Source organism: Chaetodon trifascialis, chromosome 10, assembly GCF_039877785.1.
Source record: "Chaetodon trifascialis isolate fChaTrf1 chromosome 10, fChaTrf1.hap1, whole genome shotgun sequence".
Classification (NCBI taxonomy): domain Eukaryota; kingdom Metazoa; phylum Chordata; class Actinopteri; order Chaetodontiformes; family Chaetodontidae; genus Chaetodon; species Chaetodon trifascialis.
Genome location: NC_092065.1, coordinates 20,876,059 through 20,889,248, shown reverse-complemented (window position 1 = coordinate 20,889,248; position 13,190 = coordinate 20,876,059). Strand labels below are relative to the sequence as shown.

The 13,190-nt window shown below is 40.9% G+C and overlaps 2 protein-coding genes across 2 annotated transcripts; both read left to right on the top strand.

Annotated features, from left to right (window-relative positions):
- The first annotated feature begins 957 nt into the window (after window positions 1-957).
- pyurf (PIGY upstream open reading frame) lies at window positions 958-2,713 on the top strand. The gene is made up of 2 exons (XM_070972194.1): window positions 958-1,215; window positions 1,713-2,713. The coding sequence occupies exons 1-2, from the start codon at window positions 1,013-1,015 to the stop codon at window positions 1,855-1,857; spliced, it is 348 nt and encodes a 115-aa protein (XP_070828295.1). The 5' UTR covers window positions 958-1,012; the 3' UTR covers window positions 1,858-2,713.
- LOC139337558 (phosphatidylinositol N-acetylglucosaminyltransferase subunit Y) lies at window positions 2,101-2,313 on the top strand. Its single transcript, XM_070972196.1, has one exon. The coding sequence runs from the start codon at window positions 2,101-2,103 to the stop codon at window positions 2,311-2,313; it is 213 nt and encodes a 70-aa protein (XP_070828297.1).
- Window positions 2,714-13,190: the final 10,477 nt, after the last annotated feature.

Below are 13,190 nucleotides of genomic sequence, written 5' to 3'. Positions count from 1 at the left end.
CGAACACATGTCCTTCTCTTTCAGTATTATTTCAGTCCCACTGCTCTGTAAAATGTGTCAGCGATGATGGATACCTCTCAAGAGCAAACACAGCCAATGAAAAATGGTACACAGCTACAGAGTTATACTAGTGTATTTAAGGCCTGGCAGCTAGAAGAAAAAAAAAGAGGGTGGAAAAAAACTATATTAGCAGGTCTGTCATGTACCGAGCAGTGGGATATATTACAGCTAGAAGCAGTTTTAAAACAAGTTGGGGCCATGCCAAGAAAGTCTCAGAGCAATATCTTCAGCCATATGGATGGGGGAATGCATTCTGCTCTCGATGGCACAGGCTCCCTGACAATATTTAATATTGTATAGATATAACCTGCTGGGAAATCAAGTTCAGGATGTCTGTGGGACTTAAATGAAACTACAGTTCAAACACTGACTGATTTCAAATTCACAAAATATGTGCCTTCATTTTTTTCTCCCCTTTAATGCAACTGATATGTCATCAGTGATTTTATTATTCTGAGAAAATTGGCCACAATACTTTGGGCCATATTACTCACAAAGGCAAAACTGCACTCAGTTTACTAATGAATGTAAAGGGTGGAAGCGATGCAGTGTGTATCGTAGTCGAGCTGACCAAATGAATGCAATTCATCTGATTTTAATGTTCCTTTTCATATCCTGGTCAAATCACACAAACGATGAAAATGAGCGTACTGAGCTCCACGGTACAACACTGCCACCACACGGACAAATGTAGTAATAACCGTTCTCAAACTCATTAGGCTACTATAAAATTTATATGTAATGTCTTCTTTGTACTACCTGAAGATAGTTTAAGAGATAAGCGATTAAAACAGTCTCAAATATTTTTTAAATAAGGGGGTCGTGACAGGAGTCGATGAGAGGAACGAATGATACCAGCTCACCGGAAGAGGGCTCGTATTTCGGTTGCACAGTTTCTGTGACGGCGCTTCCTGTAGGGGAGAGTTCGCGAGCTTGTTGAACGGTTTTGGTCATGTTTCGGAATGTTTTGGGTAGACTGGTGACAGAAACTGTTCGTGTTCACCGCTATGTGACAAGAGTACCTTTAATACGGAGGGAAGCAGCCGCCTGTGTGCCGGTCAGGAGCTTCTCGGACGTGAAGGACGAGGTGCAGCAGTCTTTTGACGCCTCCCTGCTCCAGTTCCTGGTCTGTCCGCTGTCCAAGAAGCCGCTGAGGTAAGACACGCGCAGGATAGACTGAAGGTGATTTCGGTGGTGGAGGGCGGATGAAGCACTGTGAGGCTTTGGGGCTTTCTTTCGGTCTGTGCAGGAAGCACAGTGACGTCTGGTGACCGCGAAACTGAAAACGGCCCTTCAAGGCTGAGGTCAAGAGCAAACGTTGCATCACCTCGCAGTTTGTTCGAGTCTCAAGTGTGTGCAGTAAAACTTCTGTAATACTTTCGTTCAGAAGTGTTGCATTAAATGAAGATGTTATTGTTTATTGTGTCAGATAGTTAATAAATTGCCCAAGCAACTTAGATATAGACCATTATTGGCGTAGCTTAGGCCTGCGTCACTGAGAGCGCTCACGTTTTAACTTTATGGTTATTAATAACCTTGAGGTTATTTATATAACACTTACTATGAGAAGCTTTCACTCATTATACCGTAAAACATATTTTGCCACAGCTGTCATGCATTAAATTTCACACACTGCTCCTGTTTTTCCGTAGGTACGAGGCTAAAACCAATGAGCTGATCAACGACGAGCTTGGCATCGCCTATCCCATCGTTGGTGGCATCCCCAACATGATCCCTCAGGAAGCCAGGCTCATTCAGAAAGACGCAGATACTTCAACCACACCAAAGCAGGAGTAGAAACTCCATCACAGCACCTTCAGCTGACCCCAGCAAATAGATGTAACTCCGCTTCATTTTACAGGCTGTAGGACTAAATGTCTGTAACACTGTAGCTGGATCCTGCTCTGCTCAAATGTCATGTTATACCGCCACACAGTGAGAGCTGACACTGCATTCTCACCACCTGGCTAAAAGTGTATGTAACACACCACGTCAGATATTTATTTGCTCCAGTCGTACTCTGTACCAGAACCCGTCAGCATGTTCTCCCTGTCCATGATGGTGGGGCTCGTCCCGATAGTGTCTCTCTTCGGTCTGTTCTACTCTGCCGCGGTGGATGAGAACTTCCCTCAAGGCTGCACCAGCAGCAACAGTCTGTGTTTCTACAGCCTGCTGCTGCCGGTCACCATCCCCGTCTACGTCTTCTTCCACCTCTGGAGCTGGATGGGGATTAAGCTCTTCAGGCACAATTAAGATGAGCTGACTCTGTTAAAGGACAAATCCACCTGTTGGTGATGTAGCTGGCATTGCTGGACCCATTTTGAAAGGTGAAAGTAGATGGTTTGGTTACACATCAGCAGATTACAAGCAGTTAATTGGCAGAAAATGTTGTTGCTTTCTCCACAAACACTAGAATGTAACACATGTAATACATGTTTTGATTGAGATTAACCAAGGAAATAGACATATTGCAGGACATCAGAACTCAACAATGTAACCAAAAATCTAATGCAACACTCACTGTCAACATAAGTAAATTTTGAGACGAAACATTGGTGGATCTTTTTGCTTTAATGCTTATAACGGTTGTTATTTTGTTAAGCTGTGTGTTATAACCAGCAAATAGATAAATAAAGGTTTGTTTTGAATACTGGTTATCCGCTTGCTGAAAAGACAGAATGATATGTTACAGTCCAAACAGCTGCAACACAAGCTTCAGAGCAGTGCAGTAAATCCTGAACATCTGGTTGGTACATTATGAAGCTCAAAGTCATATTGTGTTCATTCTGAACCTTGATGTAGTTCACAGTGTTTAGCAGAACGCTATCTATTTGTATCATGTGACAAATGACATACAGTACGTACTTAAGATGAAGATAGTACACAGCTAATGTTGAAACTTCACAGGGTAAACTGAAAAAACAATTCCAACTCAAATACATTTTACAGGCCGTGCAGTAAGTCAACCACTGCTCAGAACAACAGATAAACTTCATACAGAACAGACAGCGAACAAAGCTATGAACGACAATGTGATGTCAGTTTCCAGAAAACATTCATAAAGCTGCTACTGAAACTGACATTTGAAGGAGAAACACAGAACCTGTGTGCACGTAAAACCTTACACTAACAACATCATCGAAAAGCCTAACTCAAGAATTAATACTGTGGACGAATACAAAAAATCATCACAGATACTAAAAGGATTATGAGATTTTTCTCAATCTTCCATCATAAATCTGAGCATCAAGAGTTGATTTTTATTTTACCGGTTAATCTGCTGCCTGGCTGCTCCTGAAGTGGTGACGTTAAAGGACGTCTAGCAGACGGCAGGTTAGTGTCCTTCCATATGACCTCAGTGTCCCTTCCTGCTTTTCACGTCTCTGCTCTGAGCGAGATTCATCAGTGGAGACTCCGGCCTCGGTGACTGTCCCTCACCTTTTGTCTTGAAGAAAAAGGACTCGTTGAGTCTCATCTGGACGGCTCTGACCTGAAGTCAAACAAGACGTCATTTTGTTACTAAACAGTGGGAAACGCTTCCGTGAACTTACTCTGTAAAACACAAAAACCTTTTTGTTGTTGTTAGCAGGCGCAATGGTTTAAAGGATAAGAGAAAAGACCAGAACACAAGTGGTCCATCTTTTAATACACTCAGACCCCCGTCACATGTACAGTATATAGTTCCACATAGCTCAGTGAATTCCCCAAAACATCTGGGCACTGTAGTTTTTAGCAAACGTTAGTCTAACAGGAGGAAACAGTGCCCTACCCGCAGCAGCAATGAGGTTAAACCATGGGCCTGTTTTACAGGTTTTGCATAGTTTTACAGGTGCAGTGGAGAGACAGCTTTATATTATGCTGATGTTTTGTTTGGGAGAGTATTATATTTTTGAGTATCTTATTTCATCTAAGCATAAAATTGATTTAGAACTGGTTGTTTTAGGATTGTGTCCGAGGGCAGAGGTCAGTTACTGAGGACTGACAGTAGCTGAAGCTTATGTTAACGCTTGTTTATCATTCATTATTATTACATGGTGCAAGGTCATATCTATTTGGATTTACACAAGCAGATGTACCGTGTGAAGTCTCATGTAGTTTTGATGCGAACTATAAAAGGGAAAATTCAACTTTTTCCAGGGGCAGATATGGCCCACTGGTCACTGTTTGCCGACCTCTGCGCTGAAACATTTGTTGGGGGCAATTTTCAGTAACAGACTAATATGCATTTGTTGCTCTAGCGAGTGTTTTCAACATTGTACAGCAGCAGGTCAGTGTGTAAAATAAGCTAATAAATTTTGTTACATGAGAAAAATTATTGTTTGTCCGGGTAATGTGCAAAATTGTGGTTCGCTGATGTGTTTATAGTAGAGCTCAATAGTACACAGTAAAAAGACACATCAGGCTTTGATACACACAGTACTTGTTAGTAGGATCAGTTCACTGTTGATTTTGGCTTTTCATAGGATTTAACGGGAAGGAAAACACAGAAAGTTGCCAGCCTTATCCTTTAACCACAGTGATGAAATATTGGTTAGATTTCTGCAATTTTGCATGTGCATCATTCCATGTGGATGTCAGGTCAGATACTTGTTTACTATTATGGTGGTGCATAAAAAGGAGTTTGGGAGAAATAAAATAAGGCTTTGCGATTTTAAGATGCATTAAATTCAGGCATTTTTATCCCCATCGACAAAAACATCTAGGGGAAAAAAGAAATAGGTGTGAACACTGTTGCTTGTGCCAGACAAAAGGATACAAGATATTTGGTGGCTGTGTGGGCAACAATGGGTAGAGTATCATGGTATCACCTGGGTCAGGTCCAGCTTTCCCGGGCGACAGGGGGGCTCATTGTCCTCGCTGGAGGTTGTCGTGTCAGCAGACTTTGGCTCAGACTCTGAGTGGAGGCCCAGAGTTGTTTCACCTTTATCTCGTGTGCTCACAGAGCGAGGATGTGGACCTGAAGACTCTGTCTTTTCATGTTTCATACCTGAAGAACAAGGTGGATGCAGGTTGAGGTCTTTGTGGTTTCCATCTTTGATCTGCGCTGGTGAAGACGATGCCTTCACTGACAAACACGTCCCGAGGTCTTTTCTGGCCCTGTCCGGCAGGCTCAGGTCCAGAGGTTTCTCAAAGTGTGTCTTCACTCTGGGTTTCTGGCAGAAGTTGAGGTAGAAGGAGAGTTCAGTGGTGAATAAGTTTTCCGTCTGAGTGGAAGCGCTTGTCATGGACTGTTGGCTTGAAGTACAGGAATGTTTCTTTGACTTTCCCACATCCAGGGAGGGCTTTACATCAGTTGGCTCAGCCAGGTAAGGATTCACCTCACTTGGCTTCATACGTACAGGACACGATACTTTTTTCCCAGTAAGATTTTCATTTATCTCCATCTGTGTCTCCAAAGTTTCCATCTTGTGCTTATCATGTCCTTTGTTTGCCTCCTCTTCCTCTTCTGTGAGAACTACCGATGCTGCCTTTGGCGTCTTTGCGTGCTCGTCTGTCTGTCTGTGACACTGAAGGAAATGTGAGTCTTGTGGACATTTGTATGATCTGTCAAGATGCCGTTTTATCTCTGCCACGGATGTGTGCGGTTCATCTCGCTGTGTGAACATAAGAGCAGTTGCAGTAATAGCTTTCTCACTGGCTTCACCGCTGGAGGGTTGGGAGGGCGGCGCTCTGAATGTCTTCTGGGTGATGAAGAGGTCCTGGCTGTTTGCGTCCTCACTGGTGCACTGAGAGTCATCATGATGTGTTGGACCCCGGCTGTGCCCTGTTGCCGTGACCTGTGAACAGCTCGCTCTGTCTCTCATAGCCTCATTCTTGAACGGGATGCTATCTTTGGGACACCGCGGAGATGAAGAGACAAATTTAGGACGTTTGACAGGGATGTAGCCTTGTGACAAGTCAAACCCCACTTTCTTTTTTCTTTTGGGTTTCCTCTTAGAGTCTTGAGTCAGGTGATCAGGCTTTAGCTTGTCATTGCTGCGTGGGTTCGATGTTTCAGGCTTCACAGCAGGTTTTGCTTGTGCACTATTGGCCTCAGTAAAGAGAAAACTGTCCCCTCGTTCCAAAGCAAATCTGTTTTTCTTTTTCTTCTTTTCTTTTGTCTTTGCTTTCCTGACCACCATTGCTTCTTTGAATTTGGAGTGCTTCTTTTTCTTTTTTTTCTGAATTATATCGTCTGTGGATATGTCGTATTTGCATTTTTTGTCCTTTTTTCTAGGTCTTTTCACAGGTGAAATCCAAGACTGCCAAAAGATGTCCATCTCCTCACTGTCACACATGGCGTCTGTTCAACCTAAAGATGAAAGCACTTTGTTTTTAAAAGCTATATGCAGCACACTTTTACATTAGCCTCACATCTACAGATAGAGACACCATTTTTAATGAAAGAAAATGCATGATAACACACGGTTAAGCTATTTTAAATGTAATTTCTGTTGCTGCCTATTTCTGTAGCTCCTTAACATTGTTATTACAGAGTATGCACAAGCACCTCATCAACAAGCTGTGTGCCAAATCACAGTGGCATCTTCCCACTGGGGACGTCTTGTTTTTGCAGTTACAGCCTCACTTTTCAACACTTCTTCAACTGACAGACACAGATTCCTGACAAACCTCACCATGTACACCAACACCACGACTGCTTCTTCTTCACCTGATTCTATTATTGTGTCTATTGTTATTTTTGTGTCATTTGCTTTGGCTTATGTGACTATGCCGTAGTGTTTTTTTTTTCCTGTTTGGATGTTGTTCCATCTGTATCTATTGCCTATTTTATAGAGCTTGTTTTATATCAGTGATGGCGGACTAAGTAGAAACATCACTGAATATAACACAATAAAATTCAATATGTAGGAACAAAAACTGAACAGTATATTCTTCAGGAGAGTAGAAATTTACTGCAGGGCTGATTTTTTAGACTGTTTTATCTTATATTGGTTATTACCTATTTTCCATCGTTAATTCATATTGTACTTCTCAATTAGCTGTCTGAAATGTCAAAAAAAAGCTCATCCCTCAGAGCCCAGGCTGACATCCTCACACTGCTTGTTTTGTCCAACCAACAGTCAAAACTCAAAGATATTCAACTCATATAAAGCAGAAGTAACAAATCTTCACAGTTGAGAAACTGGAAGCTGTCATGTTTGGCTTGAAAGAAAAATGAATCAAAATGTTTGCCAAATAATTTTTTGTTGATGGACTAGTCCATGTATCATCTGATGTTTTAGCTTCAGCTATTTTTACCCAATAAACAGACATCTGAGGGTGTACTGATTTTGTCTCTACAAGCGTTAATGTTAATACTGTAGTGTTAGTTTGTGTTTTGGAGCAGCAACGGTTCGTGAATCTAACCAGCAGAAAATTAATCTACAACTATTTCAATGCTGCTCAAATGGAGGATTTTATGCTTTTCTGTGTCACGTATGATTGCAGACTAAATATCTTTTGGACTGTTGTTGAAAAAAAATCACCGTGGGTTGTGCAGGGCACTTTTTCAATGCTTTCTGACATTTTATATACCGAACATTAAATCAAGTAATGGATAAGGAAAATAATCAGTTGCAGCCCGATTGCCTTTCCTGTCATGTCTTGAGTTTTCTCTCATTTGTGTTTACTATTATTCCACTGAGGGATTAATCAAGATATCAATCTACTTAAATTATAGGGGGAAAAGAAACAACATAAAGTGTCTGAGTAACGTGTTGTTCCACCACAAGCCTCCAGATCAGCTTCGGTGTGTTTCATTTGTTATCTGTCTGCATAGAGATGCTTTAATTTCTGTCCTTTCCTGCTTTCTGCTTCTACATATTTACTTGCTCATCAGCTTCATGTTGTTTTGTCTATTACCCGTATTTGCGTGTGTGTGTGTGTGTGTGTGTGTGTGTGTGTGTGTGTGTGTGTGTGTGTGTGTGTGTGTCAACAAATCTTTTTCACATAACTGTTTCAGAGTCTGTGTTGGTGTCTTGCCCCTTAATGAGGTTTAATCACTATCTGGCCTGTCACTTTTATGGTTTAGCATTAAGCCCTGGCACTGGCCGGCAGACATGATGTATGTGCACAGCTTCTGTGAAGATAAACTCTGAAGTAAAGACTCTTCTCTCTATATCAATAGGACGACAGTCAGGTCAGTATAATCTATTTCCCAGAGGACGTATACCATTTGCATAATAGCCTTAACAGCTCTCCTGGCTTTTAATAGTATTTACTGAAGGCCTGTACAGTATCTGTGGTGAAACATTTAGTTTACTGCGCCCTCTGGCATATTATGAGTTACAGTTTTAATCCATATATAAGAAAGCAAATATAGAAGAGTAAGTATCCACTTCCTATAAGCAATAGGAGCCCGGGCCTGCTGCAAGACATTATTCTGATTATCACTGTGCAGCAGAGCTGATAGGAAGCTATAAAGGTCTGAGGTATTAACTTTTTTGGCGCATATTTGCTGTCCTATGTGTACTTGGTTAGCTTGTTAGCATATCTGTGCTATGGTTTTAGAACACTTCCTGGAACGTGAAAGATATCTTGGCTAACAGCTAACGTAGCAAATCGATAGCGTTTCAATTCAGGATGCTAACACAGAGATGGAGTGTGCAACAATGTATCTGAATTAAGACGAACAAGTGCTATGACCGGAGGAAATGACAGCCTGGACTTATGGTTACTAACATTTTATACACTGCATGTTCCCAGTTTTATTGTCTTTTGTTTTTTTCAATCTCTGTCTAGTTAATACTCTATCTGAAAACTAGTGCTTGTCGCAATTACGAAAAACACGATGGCTTTAGCAAAACCAGCCTGAAATCCTGACAGGTTTAGCGAAACGCTTCCTTACTGTCCTTTGGGTCGTCTATTTTCGCGCCTCAAAAAAGTTAACTACTCAGGCGAGTTTATTATGAACCATGTATAGGCTGTAACTTAAAATGATATTATACAAAAAAGTTTTTGAAAATTACCTGAGAGGGAAGATTCAACGCCAGCCGGATAACTCAACTTCAAAAAGACCGCTCCGCTGCCCTCAGTTCGTGTTGCATTCGAGTGCTTCTGGTAAGGTGCGACCTCTTACAACCATTTGTATTGATTGCAGGTTGATTCTGGTGATTGTAGCAATTTTTTCGATAACACTTTAAGGAAGCATTGGCCATGTGATTAGACCTCCTGTCTAATTTTATTGTCACTGTCCTGGATGAAATGCCTGTCTGAGGAGAGCGTTTGTGTCTGGTTAAAAGGTTCAAAAAAGAATTTGTAAGTTTATTTCTCCCAAAGTGTTCACAATATGACCACTAGATGCCGCAGTTTACCATCAGCTAGGTTCCTCATATCTTTGACATAAATCAGTGTCAAGTCTTTGGTGCATGAAAGTGCGGATAAACTGTGATACAATAAGTCGACTTACATTTCTGTTACATCACATTAAGAAGGCGAAGAATATATAGACACTTGAATGAGAGAGATTAGAGATATTATCTTTAATTAATACCAAATTCCAAAACAAAAGACAAGCCTTGGCACATCTGAACCTTCATCAACAGTCTAGTCAGCTGCATCATTTTCTCTTTTGTTTGGTCACTATGTAAATACTTGCTTTCCTTCATAAACCTCTCCTCCACACAGGAATCCCTCTGTTCTCCTGAATTATGACTCACTCTCTCTGTCTCTCGATTAAAACTTGTAATCTCCCCTGAGTAGATGCGGCCTGTATGATACAGAGCTGTCTGGGAAACCTTTCAGACGACAGAACAGACAGTGTTCTCGTCTTGTTTGTGACCATTTCCTCTTCAGTTTTCTACAGCAGACTAATCGAATTGTCTTTCTTGTCTCCACATTTACTCTAAAAAGTATCAAAAGTATTTGATATTACTTTTCCTATTGTTTTCCTGAAAAATCCTCCATCTACAGACTAAACATGACTGACGTGGCAGGCTGCATATGATGCAGTAAAGAACAGTTTGAGATTGAGATTATGTTTAGTTTTAGATGAGATAGATGTTTAGTAAAACTCCAAATTAGTGCAAATTTTCTTATTTTCCTAACTTTATTATCCAAAAGATGTTCCCTTTGAATTGAACACACACTCCTGTTTTAAGTTTAATCTAGATTGATACTTGAATGAATGTTAAATAGCAGCAATACTGCTCTTGAACCAAACATTGGTTTTATCAGAAGAACAGTATTCTCAAAAAAAGAAGGTTTTTTTCACACAAGCCTGATATTTTTAGCTATTTTGAAGGCCACTGGAAGGAAATATACCTTACATCACAGACCAGCAAGATTACAGCATTTATAGAGTCTAGCTGGCAATTTCCCCTCAGTAACGCTGTGACCCATTTCTATCCACCATCCCATTAGTTTGACAAAAAACCCCATCCTGTGCTGTGTCTGTACCACCCGTTTCAGTACAAAAACAGCCTTAACCCTTGCTAGTTTGAGATTTTTATAGGTAGTCAGATAAAGTGTGTGGTGTAGGGATTAGCTAATTGGAAGCTTGAACTTAATGAACACCATCTTCATTAATATGTACTGTTCTACAGAGGCTATAATAACTTTATTTGACCCTAAAAAATCATTACTATAAAACCCTCATAGTTTAAATAATTAAGATAGTACCGTCTCCCTTTGGATAATCAGGAAATGCCAGGGGAAGCACAGTATCTACAAACACAATGTCTTCTTTCAGTTTTCTTGTCTGTTTGATTGACTTTGTTTAAGACAATAAACCTCATTTTGATTATGTACCATTTATAGTTCATAAGGATTACATGTATTTTTTCCTTATTCTTTTTTTTTTTTTCTTTTTGCTATGTGTCTGTCCATTAGCTATACATAGTTACATTTAGCAGTTTAGCTTAGTTTATATTCTCCATCATGATTGGATTTAGTTGCTGCCCCAGTGAATTATGTGGGGTAACAAAGTGAATGAATAGTGAATAAGTTGTCACATTAGCATGAATAGTTTTTAATTTCCAGAAAACAGGAAGGGAAGAATCAATAGGCCTAAGTACATTTAGTTTGAGCTTTCGCTAAAGGCTAGCTGTCTCACAGCTAACTTTTACTAGACATAAATCCATTGCCTGAACTCCAGATTGGTACCATGATCCTCATCTGTTTTCCTCGTCTTTTGACTCTTCATTCATCCAGGACCTTTCATCACTCCTGCCTGCTAATATCCAGTGGCGAAATTTCTAAGGATTAAATGAAGAATGGGATTGCAAGCCTTATTCTGGGAAGCAGACATCCCCCCTTAACTGTTAGAAGGTGGTAGTGACACCTGTGTTGCGTGTGTGGTCTTTAAACTAAATTCTGTGCTCAGAAGTTAGCTAAGCAGAGGTCTCTGGCAGAGGATGCTATAAACTGTCCAATACTCGCTCTGTGAGTCACAGCTCCATTTGTTAGTCTACTGAACAAGTTCATGCCCAGGATCTTTGATATTTCACAATTTAATACGCAGATTGTTGTGAAATTTGCTGAGCACATTCATGCTGCCCAGGCAATAAACCCCCACCCCCTCCTCCTTTTTAATGACTCATTTGTCTCTCCTCCAGCACAAAAGTGGAACCAATGAGCTCCTCCTACAGCTAATAGGTTCTACTAGCCATTATTAGGACTTTTTAGTCTTGCTACAGAATTACAAACTGAATGAAATGCCAGTGAAGGGCATGCACTCCTGATGTCATGCATCAGCGTGGGCAGTGGCTGCATCTTACATCATTATTACTGTCCGCGCCGAATTTACGTATTTTCTTCCAGGGACATTGTGCTTTGCATTCAGTGCCTCAGTCCTGCGTCCAAGTGTTTATGAGTCCACCAAAATCTTTTATGGTGGACTTATCTCACTTGACTTAAGCTCAACTTTTATACTGCTTTGATAGCTTGAGAACTGAGTTCATATGGGTTCAACAGTTGTTATATTTACTTTCCTAAGAGAGCTCTGATAAGGACACTTGAAGAAAGCTCAGACCAAATGCTAACAGCTCTATAATGCTGGGGACACAGACTGACTGTGCAACTTTCATTTGATCTTTGGTAATTTGACCATCGCTGTTTAGAGAGCAGAGTGTGGTATTGAACAAAACCCCTGAGGCAGATGGTTTATGCATTTTAGGCTCATGGCAGAGTTACTGCTTGAAGGCCGGCTGTGTGAAGCTACGAAGTGTTTGTAATAACCTACTTTTCATCTGTCAGACTGATTCAAATTGCCACAGGAATCATTCCTCTCTCTGACGCCTGATCAAAGCAATCAATCCAGCTAAGTGGAAGGTATCCAGGCCATAGTAATGGTCCGGTGTGATGGTGTCTGGTGGCAGTAAAATGATGCTGCGCTGCCTTGACGAGCCAGTCTGCAGTTCCAGGAAAAGAGGGTCAGGTTGGAGTAAAGAACTGCCTGGAATGCACGTGGGCTCACAGACCCTTCTCCCTCCACCATAAATCCTGCCAGTCACACTCAGCTGCAAGGGGTACTCATTGTCACATTTAAGCATTATGAAGCAAGTGGTGTGAGAGATTTTGTCTGAAGTGTGATAAAGACAGAAATGAGACAGAAATGTCTTTTTATATTGAATGGCATATTGCTAACAGATTGATGAGCTGCTCAACACCACATCTTTTTGTTCCCAACTCTTCTCATCAACAATACTTAACAGATCACTATTCTTATATTAACAATGAGTCAAATGACTAAGTGAAATGTGATGGACACAACTCCTCCTCCTTTCCTTCAACTTCACGGAGCTTTTTAACCTCTTTTAGCATCTTGTTTTGGTGTTCAGACCCACAAACTCTGCTGCTCTCATTTCTAACCATGGCAAGATTTTGGCATAAACTGACTGCCCAGCGCCGAACAACAGGGACAGAGCTGGCAACAGGGACAACCAGAGCTAAAAAGACTGAACTTGCATTGATCGGGTGGACAGAGACACAACTCTAAATGAATGCTAATGTTGCTAACTTTGTCTGATATATGTTCATTAACCAGTTTTTCTATAAAATGCACTAACCTTTAACCACAACCTACATCTTTAATGAGCTGCTCTCTTGCTTTCTCCAAAATCTCTCTTGAGTGACTTGACACGAGCAGCATCTCCGCGATGTTATGTATCTTCTCTGTCACCCATCTCAGGACATGCCGTCACCCTCTA

Bases quoted from the DNA above. Each gene is read 5' to 3' on its own strand.
- LOC139337558 (XM_070972196.1), top strand. From the start codon at position 2,101: ATGTTCTCCCTGTCCATGATGGTGGGGCTCGTCCCGATAGTGTCTCTC.
- pyurf (XM_070972194.1), top strand. From the start codon at position 1,013: ATGTTTCGGAATGTTTTGGGTAGACTGGTGACAGAAACTGTTCGTGTT. The intron at 1,216-1,712 runs GTAAGACACGCG...GTTTTTCCGTAG, and splicing joins CTGTCCAAGAAGCCGCTGAG to GTACGAGGCTAAAACCAATG.